Source organism: Rhamphochromis longiceps, linkage group LG14 (genome assembly GCF_057381845.1).
Source record: "Rhamphochromis longiceps isolate RC_006_pf linkage group LG14, R_longiceps_female_GT1.1, whole genome shotgun sequence".
NCBI lineage: Eukaryota > Metazoa > Chordata > Actinopteri > Cichliformes > Cichlidae > Rhamphochromis > Rhamphochromis longiceps.
In genome coordinates this window covers 25355223-25373529 of record NC_140570.1, presented here as the reverse complement: position 1 = coordinate 25373529, position 18307 = coordinate 25355223, and the positions used below count along the sequence as shown (strand labels likewise).

General features: G+C 40.2%; 1 protein-coding gene across 1 annotated transcript in view; it reads right to left on the bottom strand.

Annotated features, from left to right (window-relative positions):
• LOC146654147 (uncharacterized) overlaps positions 1-18307 on the bottom strand; it is a 68466-nt gene that overhangs the window by 45771 nt on the left and 4388 nt on the right. The window contains exon 2 of the mRNA XM_085429501.1: positions 14725-15054. Coding sequence (XP_085285627.1) covers positions 14725-15054 — 330 coding nt within the window. The remainder of the gene's footprint in view (positions 1-14724; positions 15055-18307) is intronic.

The window sequence follows — 18307 nt, the reverse complement described above, 5'->3', positions numbered from 1 at the left end:
CAGTGTTCTGCACGCATTATTGTCTGCATTTAATTGTGCACTACTCTGTTAATTAATCTGTTTAATGAGAATGAAGGCAGCAGTGAGACAGTTTCAAAATAAGAGGCACTTTTGCTCCTGTTTTGCTAAAACCTTAGGGACTAGAAAAGCGCTATACAAATACAGGCCATTTACCATTTGAACTGCGAATTGAACTGTGGATCAGGGATTTCTAACTTTTAATGCATTTAATTTATTCTCTGCACATTTGCATCCTCTCTTTTTGTCATGTTATCACAAACTGCAGATCAGTGGAGTAGCATAAAACTGACAAATGGCCTGTATTTGGATAGCGCTTTACTAGTCCCTAAGGACCCCAAAGCGCTTTACACATCCAGTCATCCACCCACTGGTGATGGCAAGCTACATTGTAGCCACAAGCCACCCTGGGGCACACTGCCGAACACTGGCGCACCGGGCCCTCTGACCACCACCGGTGAAGTGTCTCGCCCAAGGACACAATGGCCGAGACTGTCAGAGCCGGGGCTCGAACCGGCAACCTTCCAATTACAAGGCGAGCTCCCAACTCTTGCGCCACAATCGCCCCACTGTAATGAGTCACCTACATGTTCGTACATACAGTGTCCAGCATGTGGGTCCACTTACGCTTTATGCTGTACTTGCGCAGACTGAATTTTAACATATTTAAAAGCATTGCAGTCGTTTCAGATGAAAAGTGAAGGAAGAATATTGCAGCGCCAGCAGTCGGGCAGAGAGAGAGCACAGGCTTATCTGATGGGACAAAATGAGCATGAATTTCTTGGTTACAAGCTTTGTCCCACGATTAATCAAATTGGAGACATTTACATGCAGCACAGATAATCTAGCTTTGCATATCCCTGAATTCATGATAAATGTTAGCATCCTGGATTCCAGTTACTCCCTATACTAGTTCCACTAATGCAAATTTAAAAAAACAAACAAACACTAATTCTGCAATTATTCATCTGACATTGCACTACAGTAAAAGTGGCATGCTTCTCTGCAGCACTTATGAACCTGAGTAAAATGTAAACATGCAAAATCTAAACAGCAACCCTGTTTGTATTTTCCTGAGCATACATAGATTTCCAAAACTGGTTATGCTTTAAATGTACAAATATAAAAAAACAGGCTCTGGTTCCACAGGGACCATTTGGTAACGAGTGCACTCGTAGTTCAAAACACATACACTGAATATACTGAAATAGTAGAATAATACTGTTTAACCTCAGACACGGAGCTAGATGCTGCTCAAGGTCAGTCGGCTCTCTGAAATTATTCTTCTGCCTCCTCAGATGTGGTCCCAACTCTGCCAACAAGAGCTCAAACTGCCCCACTGACATCCTGAAATATGCAGTTTTGATACAGCTTTAACTCCTGGATCAAACCCTGAAATTCTCCCTGATTCTGCCTTTTTGTGAGAATCAGATTACAATCTCCATTTCTTCATGTTCTTGTTCAGAAACATCAGAACCAGCTCATTTTCACTTGATATCTCCTTCAGTGTTTTTTGTAGTGCCTTTGTGGGGGTGGATTTTTCACAAACATGTAGGTGTAATTAGTTCTGAATTTCTGGTCGTTTTTTTGAAGCACACTTGGTGTGTAAAGACCTTAGAGAAAGCCAACTAAGAACCAAGACCATGTTTTCATGTTAACATGTCCACTTTCAGCTTTTAACGATATATTTGCTTGCCGGGACTTGTCACCAAAATCTTTTTTTAAATTCTTAACATCAAGATTCTTTAATTATTATGTAATGTGTTCCTATAAGGCCAAAGTGTTAGGCCCCTCAGCCTACATACCATGTAGTGACCGCAAGGTAATCACTGACTGAAAGGGAAAAGAAGCTGGTGAGCAAGTGGAGTCTGCAGGTAGCTGACACTCTCTAGCGTGAAATTGGTCACAAAGCGGAATACAGTTCTGCACTAAAAAACCCTTCAGGATTGCTTTGGCCTCCAGCAGGCTGCCACAGTTGCAAAAGGTTTGCATGGATGACACTAACTTGTCTGGAAACACTCATCAACTACCCACCAAGCGATAATGAAAATTTGAAAAGTGCAAGAAAAAGGAGAAATTCTGCCTTCAAAGTAAAAGCTGCACCTTTTGAAATGTGTTGGTTTCAGCGGCAATGCGGGGACCACTGCCGCCTCTGTAGGCTTGTATCACTGAGGCTACGTCCACACTAGCCCAGATAGATTTGAAAACAGTGTTTTCATCTGAAAACGGACCGCGTCCACACTAGCGTTTTCAGTCGTTTTCACAGAGTTGTGCGTCCACATTGAAACGGCCGAAAACGCTTACGTTCCAGTCCTGTGCATGAGAAAATGTGAGTGAGAAGAAAATCTATCTGGAGCATGTACAAACTGATGTTAATCTTTTTTAGGGCTGTCAAAATTGAGAGCAATCAAAACAACCGCTGTTTAATGCCCTCCGCTATCTTTATTTAATTGGTCACATGACTGCATCACATGACTAAAGTGCTTCATCGTCTTAGAAAGTCTGTGTTTTTGAGTGTCCACACTGCGACGGGGCAGCTCCGTTTTGAAATGTATGCGTTTTCTAGAGCGTTTTCAAAACGCTGCCTTTCTCCTTGAGGAAAACGCCATCTCAGTGTGGACGGGAGGCCAAAGCGGAGAGAAAACGATGCAAAAGGAAAACACATTAGTGTGGATGTAGCCTGAGGCCTTAAATGTTCCTACATCAAGAAGATACTATATAAAGTAAATATAAATAACCTTCAGCTTCTCTCTTATTTCCCAAGGGATTGCCGCAGTGGATGGATCAGCATGTTTGATTTGTTTCTTACAATAGAGATTTTTTCTGACACAACCCTACGATTTATCCAAGCCGATATAAGGTAAATATACTGTAGCTCATGAGACCTGAGTTTTTAGAGGCAGGGTTTAAATCACAGCAGGGATTCATGCTCAGATTCAGACATTTCACAATGTGATGCCTCAAAATATTTGTGGCTGCTGCTGTTGAGATTTGGCAACACAGGAAACCACTGAGAGAAGCGGAGGCTCTATGACAGCTGTGCTCTAACTTTATGCGCTCGTGTAGTCTACGGGGAGCTGATGTGGTTGAAGGGGAGTGATTGCTGAAAACAAAAGGTCTTCAACGAGTAATTTTGAAGGAGACAGCCAGGGTGTGTCTGAGAGAAAGATGATGTCTGAGAAATGTTCGAGACAGATAAAAGACAAGGACAAATCGATGGCACTGAAAGGAAGCCATTTCTTATACACTGAAAGGATAGTATACCTGCAGTCTGCTCTCAGTGACACACAATGACACATGCAGAAACAGGGACACGCCGTAATTTCACTGTGATCATGTAAATCAAGGTCCTCTTTTCTCCTCTAATAAAGAGACTCCTACTCCCGATCCAATTTGCACACAAATGAAATCATTAAAACACGCTTCCCTCGAGACGTTTACCCCCGAGTTATTAACTTATCTCTAAAAAACACAAGCTTCAAATCCTGATGGAATTAACCTTTTTGTGTTCTCCATCTGTGTGTGTGCGGGTTGCCTCTAGGATTCACAATCTGTGTGTTCAGTTGTGTCCGTAGAAGGAGAAATGAGAAGTGTGTGTGTGTGTGTACAATGCACACAACAGTATCAGCGCACATGAAGGTATGCAAGGAGAGTCAATTAGGGGACAAAAGAGAGGAGAGCACAAACGACAGGCGGAAAAAGAGTGAAAGAGAAACTCCGTGGAGAAAGAAAGCTCCGACTATGCTCCTCTCCTTTGGTTTCCCTCCACTGACTTCCCTCCGCTCGGCTCCCACACAGCAGGAATGCAGGTTACGTCGCTGTCTGTGTGTCCTATTGATGTCTTGAGAGTCACCGCTGACTGGTTTCGCTGGTGGAAAGTAACTAAGTATATGCATTTAAAAAGTTTTTAAATTTGTTTCCTCTGCAGGCTTTGATTGTAATAGGAAATTATTAACAGTTAGCTTGGCTGAGCTTTAAGACTTCATACAGGGGGAAACAATTAGCCAAAGGCAACAAAATCTCACTTGAGCACCTGTCAAACTCGCTAATTAACCCGCATCGCTTTGTTGGCTTAATCCGTGCATAAACACACACAAATCCAAACAATTTCTTGGTGGTTCCCAGGCAGCTGGCGGCGTCTCTAGGACAACACATCCACAACATCCACAACATCCACTGTTCCACTAAGATCTTAGTTCTTCAATTCTTTTAACCTAATCATCCATACAGGTAGTTTGCCTACTTTGATACTGCTCATATATATGAGCAAAGAGGTTTACAGAGGCGCCACTTAAAATGGGATTAAACACCCACACGGACCATTCATGTAGTAACGCAAGCTGGATTGGTGTCTGCTTTCAGTCAGTTTACTTTTTTTCCTGCTGATATACATCAGGCTAGTACATTTCTTTATAATGGTTGTTTTTGGATTACTGATCTCTGTGTTTAAGTCACCAAATCCAACCTTATATTAATTTTTAGCATCATTTTCAAACCTGTGTATATAGCAGGTTTAAAACTCCACAAGATGGCTTTAATTATAAACCAGCGTTGCAAAGACAATGACATAAACAATCGGTTTGACAATATTTGTTTCACCAATTCAAATGTACTCACTGAATGTTAATACAAATCGCAAATCAGCCAATCACAGGGCAGCAATTCAGTGTATTTAAGGATGGAGACATGGTCAAGATGACCTGCTGAAGTTCAAACCTGGGATCAGAAAGGGGAAGAAAGCGATTTAAGTAAGTTTGCATAGACCAGCCTGTCTGGCACCAGGAAGCAGACGGGCTGGTCTGAGTATTTAAGAAACTGCTGATCTACTGAGATTTTCCTCCACAACCATCTCAAGTTTAGAGAGAATGGTCTGAAAAAGAAATAAAATATCCAAGAAGTGGAAATCTTCTTGGTGAAAACCAGACTGCTTTGAGTTATACAGAAGAGCATCTCTCAATTCACAACATGGAACCTTGAAGCAGAAGACCACACCAAGTGCCACTCCTGTCAGCTAAGAACAGGAAACTGCACAAGTGCACCAAAATTGAACAACAGAAGATTATAGAAACATTGTTTGGTTTGATGAGTGTTGAATATTTAGAAGATAGTGGCAGAATTGTGCATATATAACAGAGGTCATGGCTCCAATCCCACCTTGTATCAGTGGTTGAGGCTGGTGATGGTGGTGTAATGGTGTGGGGGGAATAATATAGCCCTAACTAAGCATAGTTTAAACACCACGAGCTACCTGAGTATTGTTGCTGACCATGTCCAGTATCCATATTTTAATGGGTGCTTCCAACAGGATAAAACACCATGGCACAAAAGCTCATATCAACTCAAACTGGTTTCTTGAATATTGGCAATGACTTCACTGTACATAAATGGTAAAATGGCCTGTATTTGGATAGCGCTTTACTTACCGTAGTCCCTATGGACCTCAAAGTGCTTCACACTACGTTTTGTCATCCACCCATTCACACACTGGTGATGGCAAGCTATGTTGTAGACACAGCCACCCTGGGGCGCACTGACAGAGGCGAGGCTGCCGGACACTGGCGCCACCGGGCCCTCTGACTACCACCAGCAGGCAACGGGTGAAGTGTCTTGCCCAAAGAGACAACGACCGAGACTGTCAGAGCTGGGGCTCAAACCGGCAACCTTCCAATTACAAGATGAACTGCCAACTCTTGAGCCACGATTGACCTCCACAGTCACCAGATTTAAATCTAATAGAGTATCTTTGGGATGTGATCACACAGGAGATTCACATCACAAAGACTAGAATCTCTGAGGAATGTTTACAGCAGCTTGTTGAATTTTTGGCAAGGAGATCCAACATGGTACTAGCTACGTGCGGCTAATGAAATGGCCGGTGATTGTATATTTTGACGTGTAGATATAGATAATCACTATCCGCAGACCATCCATTTCAAACTACTGATCAGAGACCATTATGGAGGCATGGATATAAAAATGTTTGCATAAAAAATGACTTATCTGACTTAATTCTTTTAATGATTAATTGAAAACTGAAAATGTGTTAGGCTGTCCTGGAAAACTAATTTCAAACTGACGATGCCACCACAGAGCTGTGGTTGAAGCAAACACTACTGCGTGTTGATGTCCAGTGTTTTGTTGACCCATCTATCTAATCGACCTCCTGTTGTAAAAACTAAACCTGAATTCTTCCTTTGTTACTATGTCATCTGAAAATGTCACATATAAGAATACAACGGGCTGTGGGCCTTTGAATTAATTCTCTTTAACACAGATAGAGACACACAAAGACAACAGATTATCATGAGAGCTGAGAGGCTGACGGGAAAGAACTTGTCACACAAATGACAAGTGAAGATATTTGCATATGCCTGCACTTTGCATGTTGCTCTGAGCAGAGAGCCTTTGTTTTCGCCTACATGTGACCCGAGATAGCCTCGATAGCTCTTCTGATGAAGAGCCAAGTTGGATTAGACTTGTTGTGTTAAGATGTGAGAAATTTGTTGGTGGATTAACTTGAAAACAAGGAAGTAAAACGATATTATCACCTCCCTCATTTTCTTTATCAAACAGTACACAGTGAATGGAGAGGATGAAGATTTAGATCTAGAGGTGATACACTGCCCGGCCAAAGCTGCCAAAACCTCACACCCTCTATTGTTTAGTTAGATTGCCTTTAGCGTTGATGGCAGCACACATTTGCTATTTTATCGCTTATGCTTATGCTTATGCAGACTTACGTTCATTTTTCACAAAGATCCCATTGATGATGGGATCATGATCAAACCACTGCGTGTAGTCTTCTCCATCCCGTCCCAACGATTCTCAATAGAGTTAAATATATTCAGACGGTCAGCTGACCTGATTTTTGGGCACATAAGGTTAAAAAACTCAAGCAGTCAGATCATAACACTGCCTCCCCTGGACTGTACGGTGCACAATAGGCATGACCGGCTCAACACTTCATTCGCCTTTCTCATGACCTTCTTTGCTCAAGAGCTTGAACTTTGTGCTCCAGAGCAAAGAGAAGACTCTTTTATTCTCCCAACTAGCCTCAATGATGGTGAGATGGTGGTTTTCTTAAGGCTGCACTGCTGTTTAGACTCAGTCTCTTGGCTTCTCCATTAGTTCTACAGCTGCTTTTTAAAAATTTTATGTTACCAAACATTTGACTGCTCTTTGTTCACAACCATTCAAGATTTTTTCCAACCACTGAAGGTGATGGTTCACTGATTTCCTTCTAGGTTTTAATAACATCTAAAACAGTTCTGATAGTTTCAGCAATTTTCTTAGCTTTCTTTCTGAAACAGGGCAACACGACTAAAGGATATAAGCTACTCATTGCATCAGCTGGGGTCAATAACCTGCTGCCAGCTGAAGGATACTAATCACTTCTGAAATTATCCAATGGAAGAAAAAATTTTCTTAGTTAAAACATTCCATCTTAACACTTTGCTTGGATTACAACACTGGTCAACACGCATTTTGCTACTGGGATTCTTTCGCTGCACTTCAAGAAATTTCAACAATGCATTTCAGCATTTAAGAAACAATTTTGGTGAGGAAAGGTGAAGCCAAAATTACGGTAAGGAATGTGTTTTGGTTGATCCTGAATCTGTGAACTAATGCTTAATCATGAGTTCAAAAGGAAACTGAAGCCAACTGAATCAGCAGCATGGGAAGCATTAGTGCAGGTTATCCAGAATTTTCTTGGCAATCAGAGATCAGAGAGCTACACTGAGCTTGTGGATAACATGCTGGAAGCATATCAGCTGATGAGCGCTAGAATGTTACCGAAGAATGGCCATTTTTACATGCTCATCTGGACTTTTGTAGCACTGGGAAAATTTTCACCAACATATAAAAGTAGTGGAAACCCAACATCAGAGACAATTTAATCCACACATGATAGGTGACTACAGTTAGTTCTCACAAACAGAGACTAATGTGCAGCACAAGTGCAAAAGCAAGTGTCCCAAACATATTTGAGAATTCTGACCTTGTTTTATTTGGAGCAATATTAACTCTGGTATCATCTTCTGGTTTGTTTTTAGAAGAAAACATTTTAAAAATCTGTAGGAAATAAATTTGCCTTGCACAAAAAGTAAGAAAACGTGTGTCTCTTTGTTGTATAAAGCTTCTTGGCAATAAATCTTATGCTGTTGAAAAGCCTGTTTATTTACCCTTAAGTGATGCCCCGTTTCTAATGAAAATCCATTTGTGGGTTGAGCGGCAGAGCTTTTAGAATTGGGCATCTTGGCTCACGTTCTTACAGCCAGCATCAAAACAACTCATTATCTGTTAACGGTCAACATTTCTGCTATTCGTGCGCTCGGTGTGCTGCTTTTATCTCTACTCCTGACAACACAAAGAAAGATCCACATCAATGCAAACCCAAGAGATACATTTACCCTGAATGACAAGACTAAAGGCAAGAGGAAGTCGGTATTCACTAAACACACACACACTCGAAACCACATTTGTGCGCAGACTCTTTGCTGAATGTGAGTTTTTCCCAGCTATAGCCTCTAGCGGTGAACCTGACCATCAATGGGTTTTAACACTTGACATGAGGATTACAAATGGCGGGGACTTCACTCCATTCACTTTGTCCTAACAGGATTTCTGTGGCACCTATCAAATCGTCCTTTGTCGCAGTTTGTTTAAAAAAAAAAGAAGAAAAAAAAAGGCGGGCATAACCAGACCTTGATAAACTAGTTGTGAGTCACAAAGGGTCGGGAAATATCAGATTCACGTCCCACATTGTCTGGTGAGTGCCGTTTTCACAGTGAATCAATACATATAGGAGACTCTCTCGCCCAAGAAAATGACTTCATAGGTCTTTTATGACGACGGTAAATACGATCTATACGTCTGTCCTAAAGTTAAGAAAACTTCAGTGGCCTTGTAAGTGGAGAGCTTCAGGGATGACGTATTTTTGACTGAAAGTCAGCATCAACCTGGGTCCCTCAACAAAAAGTCAAACTTATTTTTTGGGAATTTTACAGAAGAAAAATGCTGTGGTACATAAAAGCATGTGGTATGTGTTTTACTCAACCAGTTAATATTCTACACTACTACTACTATTAATACAGTAAAATTAAAAGGTTAATTAATGTTAGGCTGTCAACAAAACTTCAGATTTACCACCACTAAGCTTTGTGCTATATGTGATAACACTGAATGTCCCTGAATATAATCATATAACCACTTATTCTAAAGCGCCATATTTACTTACACGTTTTATATTATGGAAAAAAAACACAGATCTTATTTTTAGGCAATTCAAATTTCAAAAGAATCTTTGATTTCAAGACAAAGCAAAAAGATCAGTACCCCGATTATTTAGAAAGTACCGTAGAGATTAATAACATCTGCACAACACTGAAAAAGGTGTGTTTAAAGCCTAACTATCAAAAATGAGACTCAAACTTCAGTTTCCGTGTCAAAGGTCCAATTTCTTCTGGAAATGCTTCTAATGTTCATTGAAGAAATGCTGATATTAGTAGGAACAAACAATTACTAAGATTATTTTATTGGATGACTTGTCTAAAACTCTCTTTCTGTCTCTGCGTTTGTTTGTTTCCTCTGCACCTTTAACTTTCACCGTTACGTTAGTGCATTGCTTTTCTTATTTCACTTCATGAAAACAGATTCACCAGTGAAATGAACATCAGATGAAGGCCATAAAGAAACAACCTCATATCTACGAAGTCTTTGAACTTTTCTGATCTCTGCTGAAACGCCACAGCTAAAATATTCCAGACCGCTGAGTATCCATGCATCTAACGCCGGGGTCAAAAAAAGCCACGTCTCTCAGTCTATCTGTACCGTCACTGATAACCAGGAGGCAAAGCTAAACTCTGCATTTTCATTTTCAAAGACAGACTGAAAATAGCAACGATATCCTATTTCATCCTCTGTCACTCGAGGGATGATTCGTCTGCACTTTTCACATAATAAGCAAACGAAAAACATTAAATGTTGTTACACTATGTGACATTTTGTAAAGTTTCCTCACTGAAAAATAAGCTTGTTTGTCAGGAGCAGATTGACACCACTTGGGACTCGAATAATGCTAAAGCCGTGATACCTTAAGCGTGGTGTAAAGACTGGAAACGGGAAAACCAGCAAACCTGACTTCAGACTTCAAAAGGATAGCAATGCAAACTCACTGCTACATTTGGTAAAATGGTAACTGGCCTGCATTTGTATAGCGCTTTTCTAGTCCCAAAGGACCCCAAAGTGCTTCACACTACATTCAGTCATTTCACTACTTACATCAGATTTTACGCATCAAGACATAATTTTTGAAAAAAAAAGTGCATTATTTATATATAAACCACCTTTAGCAGCAATAACTTGAAGTAGCGGTTTTCTTTCTTGCCGAGGAATTTTGAACCACTCTTCTTTACAGCATTGCTTCAGTTCATTGAGGGTTGCAGGAATTTGTTTATGCAGAGCTCTCTTAAGGTCCCTTCACAGTATTTTGAGTCAGGTTGAGGTCTGGTTGTTGACTGGGCCATTGCAAAACCTATATTCTTTGTTTTTGTCATCCATGCTGCTGTAGTTTACTGCTGTGGTTGCAATCATTATCCTGTTGCATGAATCAATTTGAGCCAAGCTTTAGCTGTGATACAAATGGCCTACGTTTGACTCTAGAGTTCACAATCAAGGTGCGCAGGTGGCTGCAAAAAAAGCCCAAATCATCACCTTTCCACCACTGTGCTTGACAGTTTAAATGAGGTTTGATATGAAATTTTCCTTCTATTATGCATTTTCTCCAAATGTGTTACTGTGCATCTTTTTAGAGATAAGAAGCTGTCTTTCTGCAACTTTTTCAAACAAACCATGCTTATTCAGTCTTTCTCTAATTGTACTGTCATGAACTTAAAGAGAAAGGTATTAGTCTTCACATTGAACATGTAACGAAAAGTTGAACTATTCTCATAAAACCCTCTCAGAGAGGCTGCCTTTCAGTAAAGCTTTTACAGGTGCTCTAAAACCAATAGAAAAAGCTGATTTAGCCATAAGCTGAGAAATCATGGCGCAGACTTACAGGAGCCTAATAGCGATGGACCCCTGCAGTCATTTTTGATAGCATGATACGCAAACCAAACAAAACACGAGAAATTACAGCTACATAAACAAATGCAGACAAAAACACAGGCGCGCATTTCCCTGAAGAGATTAGTGTGAGAAATGAAGACTGCACATGTGAGCGGAGGGCAGGGGACAGAAAGAGCTCACCTTTCCTCATAATGACTTTGCTCACCTGTTCATCCCCTCACCTGGGGCAGGGGGATCACTCTACCTCCCTCACCCACCACCCACTACCCTCCACCTCCCAGAGATGGCCAGATAAAGCAGGCCTTTCAGTTGAAAATGCTCTAAGGTTGCCACAGAGTGTCCCGGCTCTCTCTCCCCTGAAGCCCAGCCCGCCCTGCGGCCCGGCCCTGAAACTGATCCAGGTAAAGCTTTCTGACGGAGAACTTTCTCACACTCGTACCTGCCAGTCACGCACTTCCCCGGTGAAAAGTGTGACACACGCACTAGATATACAGCACACACATGAAAACTCACACAAAAGCAAACTATACACAGATAAGGGAAGATAATTGGCTCTGGGACAGGGAGTCTCACAGGTAAATGGACTGATACTAATCAAGAAAAAGAAACCTAAACCAAAGCTGTGTAACATTCCTCTGTGTGTGTTTGTACTTAGATTGTTGCAGGGACATAAACTGTTTTCAGTCACACTGCAGGAACAATAACCAAGCCCCCATAACATAAATCAATTAATTTCAGTATGAAGGGTTAGTTTTCAGGTTTAGCGTAAGTCTCCGGGAAATTAATGTGAGTCAAAGTAACGTCCTCTGAAGTGAAGGAAATACTGCAGACATATTAGGTGTGTGTGTGTGTTTCTGAAGCCTCACCTGGGGGTTTTGTGCTACATAACAAACATTATTACGACATAATATGATTATGGCTTAGAAGCGTGAGGTCTTTGACTGCCATTTCTGTAATTCTTTCATTATGAGAAACAAGCTGGGAGCGATCAAAGACAAAGAAAGGGTAACAGGAAATACTGCAGGAGCATTTCTTCAGTGCAAGAAACAAACAAAACCTTTTCACATCCACGGGAAAATTGTGGATGACTTCTATGTGTCCTTGCCAAGACATTTTGAACAGATTCTCTTAGCTCTGGTTTCACCGATAAACAAGAGTTAAATGTGAGAATAAAGTACAGTAAAGGAGTGACTAATGAGCACCCAGATGGACTAATGGATTCTTAGAAAATGGGTTGATGGGAAGAGATAAGTGCTATGCCTAATTACTGTATTTGTGTTACACTATGATTAAACCTTTTTACTCTCCTGTCATTTTAAGAGTCACGTGACACATGAAGACCCCACTTGCTGTTTTATTCCAACAGCTGCACCTTCCCCCGAACCTCTGAAAAGGCTAACACTTGAAAGGTGCTTACTTTTCGAATGTTTTTTTTTATTTTTACCAAAACAATCAATTGCTTCTGCTATTAGCACTCCACTGTGTTTTACAGATGCTTCAATGTTGCTCTTCTTTCCTGACTGCATCTTTAAATTTTGACAATCATTTGAAACTAATATTTCACTCCATAAGACACTGAACCATCTTATTAGGCAAAAACAAAACTATTTTATGCGTTTCAAACTGTGTAAACTTTATTATTTTTCATGGATTCAATAAAATAAATTTGAAAAAAAATGTTTCTGGCTGCAAGTAACAAAGTTCCTAAAGATACAATTTACATTTCGAAGGTTTCTGTTATGTGTGCACACAACAATAGTTCATCCCTTAAGTTAGGCGCCCTTTTTTGTTTGAATGACTCATAGTTGAATGTTAATAGGTTCAACAATCAAAAACATTCCTCATAAAATGGTCAGGTAGAAGGATCAGAGAAAAAGGCAGCCAATGTCTAAAGAAAAACTACTTCTCAAGACCACTGCGAAAAAAAGTTACAAGAAAAGTCTGGCTCCTTGGAAGCATAAAGAAATGAGGGTTGGCACCGTAGTTTTGCATAGTGCTTTACATACATACAGCACATGTAAATGATATAATAGACAGAAATACACATTTTTTAAAAGAGGCTTCTGTGAGTGCACATATTTGTGGCCTTTTTAGCTTCTGGATGCTTTATTGGGGAAACAAAAATTAAATGGATAAACAGGGATAGATGGAGCACTGGAGGAGGAAGAAAGAAGTTAGATTGAATAATCAATTGACCACACGTGCCTACTGTTGTGCTAATTGCAGATTAATTGTTCTGCTCTGTAAAGAGGACCCAAGACACAAGTAGTTCAATATGAGCTGAAGAAACCTCCAGAAACTTTCTGTAACATAAGGAACAGAACGTTTTAAAGATGTGGAGATGGGAAGTGATGGGAAAAACAGTGGAATGGAGTGAAAAGCAAACCAAACAAGTAACCAAGTTTAGGCAGACTGTGCTCACCTTCTTGGTTTAGACACACAAAGTTTCAGTTCCAGTGTATGAAGCCAGCCAACATATATCGGATATATTAAATTATGGTGACAATGTTGGTAATCGTCATTTTTGCACTGACAGTTACCAACGTAATTACCACACTAATGGCCACCAGGCTAATGGCTAGTGTGGTGGCCATTAGTGTAGTGGAGATGTTGGAGGCCGTTACATTTTGACACCAGTTTAATGATACATGGGCTGCATTCATTTCGTGCTTTTCTAGGTTTTCTTCTAGTCTTACTGATTACCCAGAGTGCTTCACCAGCTGTATTTCTCCGTGATTGCATTTGGAATAAAGCTCAGAGACTGAACAGGACCTCGTATGCTGCACAGTTAAATGCAGCAGTCTCTGACTCTAGGCCCTTTGCTGCATCCCTTCCCCTCACTCTCCTTTCTCCACCTCACTATACTGTCTAATAAAGGTGAAAAGGCCCACAAGAATGTGGATGAATGAAATGCACACTAGTGTACTCTCCCTTGTAAACAGCAGAAAGTCGCCAAGGGCCGCTACAGGATTGCAGGAAGAACTTTAAGATTAGCATATACTAAATACAAAAAATAGCCATTCTGCTGGTAAATGGCCTCATTCTATTCAAGCAGTCTTCAAGTCTAACTGTGGACTTTCTCCCAAAACCTACATGCGCGCAGCACCTTTTTCTGAGCCTTTATGTACTTTCTGTCACACTGACACGGATGCATCAGAGGCAATTTGGGGGTGATAGTCACACTCATTCTGAACCACAGCTGCATCACTCTCATTTTCAGGTTTGTGTGTTTTTGCTCATAAACCAAAGATCACAAATATCCAAAAATTCTAATCATGGGCAACAAGAAAATCTGTGTCAAACACTGTCAAATATTTTCATTTCATTCTTTTAATAACCCTTTAACAGCTTAGATCAGGTCTTCTTGGGTCAGTCTGGGAGATGTAAGATGTGTGATTCACCAGGAAGATTATCTTTCTTTCATGAGCACATTAGCAAATTCTGTGTTTTCCATATTGTAATACTCTAGTAGAAAAATATGTTGTGGTTATTGTGATACAAAAGCATGTGAGTGTGAAGCTCTGAGTGTCATCGTTATTCTCCTCTAGCCTCAGTTTGAGTGTATTGTTTCCCACTTGAAGCTTAGCCTGTTCCCTTGGTAACCATACTGCTAACCATCACTGCCCCTGTACTTACCGGCCAGGCGTACTGGAAAGGAATGACAATGTGTCCATTACTCCCGTCCTCTCCTCCTCCCCCCCTGTCGTGTCCTCTGTGGTGGAACAACTGGGAGTTTCCACCCAGGACACCCGTACTGCCGGTACCAAAGGTGCAGGCTCCAGTTGGGGCGACCCGGGCCTGGTACTCCTTGAGGCAGGCCTGGAAGAAAGTGTCACACTGGTCCCTGGCAGAGCAGTGCTGTGCTCCGCTGGCCTGGAGATCACAGCATTCTCCTGTTTGCAGACGACCATGTGGGTTCTGAAAGTGTCGGATCTGAAGCTCAAACATCCCAACCGCACAGACAGCCTGAATCCAGAGAGAGCAGAGAGGAGAGCAAAGGAGAGAATTACATTAATATATTATCAAACTTGCACAGTTAAGGCCATTCTCACCCACTGCAGTGATGGAAGATCACCAAGTAATGACAGGTGATTTACATTTACAGGCCATTTTAGGTTGTGTAAAAATTCACGTCATTGCTGTGTCTTGCTTCAAGTTCTACTTAAAAATGTCTCATTAGGACAGGAAGTGAAAGAAGGTAATTGCAAAAGCTTTTAATTTATAAGAGGAGTTGTTTTATCTTTTTATCTTTTATAAAATCAAACAATGTTTAAATTACAGTTGGTGCAAAGTTAGAAACCAATTAATCTTAAAAAATGGACCGCAGGCCTTTCCAGAAACATACAAGAGAAGCCTCTGATGAGCTGTAACATTAGAGACGTTATAAGAGAGAGACAGGGCAATCAAAGAAACCTTCATTGAAATCTATGGGAGAACTCTGCCTCGGGAAAGATGGTGGTGCAAGTTTAACATCCAGGGGAAAAAGCTCATTTCAGCTGAATGTCAGTAAACCTTTCAGATGTTAGGTTTTAGATTTTACTGCTGATTATATGCATCCAGTTTTATGTCTCAGTGATCAATGATTTACCATACATAGCACTTTAAAATACCTGCCCAAACAAATGCACTGAGGTGTCTGAAGATGGCTGCTGAATGCTGAGGTTTCTGGTTACTGAAAAACTAAGAATGTAAGTGCATGAAAGTTAAGACTTCTTATCCTACAGAAAAGGATTTAACAGGATTTCACAATTATTCGTGTTTAAAAAGTGTTATGTGTTTTCTTAAAATCCTAGACTGAACCTAGACTTGTAGTCAAAAACAGGTAGCCTACTTTACTGACACTATCTCCTTAGCAATGACAAACAGAGATTACCTTGGACAACTAAAAATATTGTCCTTTTTTTCTTGTTTAAAATATTTGTCATATACATATTTATATATACCTTAAAGTTATCTTAATTGGCTTTCTGCAATATTTCAGGCAACTTGCAAATAGTTTCATTGACATTATCATTGTTTGTATTGTTCTAATCAATATTTATTAAAAATTACTCTTGATTTGGGCCATTTTGTTCACCCACGGTATTGAAAATGGTAATAACTATCAAGCATTTTCCTGGGTATCAGTCTAAAATTTGTAATTCTATTATCATGACAGCCTTAGTGCAGACGATAGAGTGAAATATCAATTTACCCACATAATACGAAAAAGCAAATGCAAGTGTATTTCACAGAATGTCAAACTATTCCTCTGGAATATTTAATATTTATAAAGACTCGCTTTAAGAGCTAGAATATTTCTGAAACTGAACAATTACCCTCACACAAATAACCAGCTTCACCAGATGTTTCTATGTATGCCCTCCCTTTATTGCAGAATTCAATCACTTCCACTGACAGTTCAGCTGAGCAGACTTTTTTTTTACAGTGAGATTTTTCATGTTAAAGTTTATTATGTGATTCCAGCAGTTTATAACATATAAGAAAAAGAAGTCCTTCTCCCTGTCAGTCACTTGAGCTTGATTTATGCATTTCATCCACAGTTATTTAATAGTTTAGATATTAATTTACATGATAGAGGTTGACTAACTCAAACACCATCATATAGTTAAAATAAACAAAAATGCGCAATGAAACTTTGAGAGACGGCTATCGTGTTTCCTCTAATGTACTGTCTCAGTGCCTCTGGGAATCAGCAGCGGCCTGCATGTCTCCTCTCCACCATCTGTTTATCAGTACGTACAAGACAACAGCGTTCAAAAAGCAAGCAACAGAGAGAGAAAAGGGGGAAGAAGACATGATGACATAACGTTGATTCCCATAACTTTGTTTGACCTCTAGTGAAGAGAAAAACAGACGTTTCCATTTACAACCAATGTCTCCCAAAAAGTTGGAACGCTGTATAGAATATAAATACTAGAACATGGTAGTTTAAAAATGATTAAAAACCTATATTTGAATGAAAATAATCCAAAGACAACAAGTAAAATTACGTAACTGGGAAAAAATATTGAAACTAAGAATAAAAGTTAGAGGGGGGGGGGGGGGGGGGGAACAAAAAGAAAAGAATGAAACAGACCTGGTGGAACATTTCATAATTAGATAACAAGTAACATGACTGGGTATTAAAAGAGCATTTATGAGAGGCTCGGGTTTTAGGAGTAAAGCTTAATTTTTTTAATATAAATAACTTCATGGGCTTAGAAACATATGTTAAAGCCCTTGAATTGGCCTTAACAAGCAGAGGGAACAAAGTAGCAACATATAAATAAGATCGAAAAAACGTTGCCACCTTCGCTCAGTGAAAAATGTTGTCCTCCAAGCTGAAGAAAAGAGCAACCATCAAGTTCCTTATCAGGACAAATTTTAAAAGCCAGCATCAGTGATGATATGGGGGTGCATAAGTGCACATTAGTGAAGGTACCATTAATACTGAATATGCAGGTTTAGGAGAAACATATACAGCTGCAGATAATATCATTTTTTCTCAGCAGGTTTTCTTTTTTCTGCAAGACAGACTAAATTCAGAAAGCATTCAAGAGCATGGTTTTGTCGTAAAAGTGAGATTAAGTCACCTGCCTGAATTCCAGATCTGGTACCCACGAAAACATTTAGCAGATTATGAAATAGAAAAATATCTCTGTCCCCATAAAAATTAAAGAAAAATGATCTCAAGCGCTGGTGAGATCACTCATTGGATTCCAAAGTCCCATCTTAAAAGTTCAAGCTGAGCATTTAGTCCATCGCTGTCTTGGTGCCTTTAGAAATTCAACTCAACAAGCAGGTGGTGGATCTGACTGAGAATCCAAAGGACATGCTCATACAGTAGCGATTTTTAAATCCAAGGTACACCCACCCTACAGCAGACCTTGCTTTACACTCCTTTTGGACTCTATTAAGTTCATAATTTACAAAATGAACACCATGTTGCATTAAATAAGACTAAAAACTCATCAGGAAAGTGTTTTACTGAGGTTACAGATAAAGGGAGCTGATAGGCTGTTTTCTATACAACCAGGCTTCTTTTTGCACCCACAGAAGTCGCCCCCTGTTAGACATTACAAAAACTGCAGTTTTATGGCTTATCATTTAAAACGACCGTGGTTCAGGTGGTTGGAAAGCTCATCTGCTACCGGAAGGTTGCCGGTTCGATCCCCCAGCTCTCTCTGTCCTGGTCGTTGTGTCCTTGGGTAAGACACTTTACCCTACCGCCTACTGG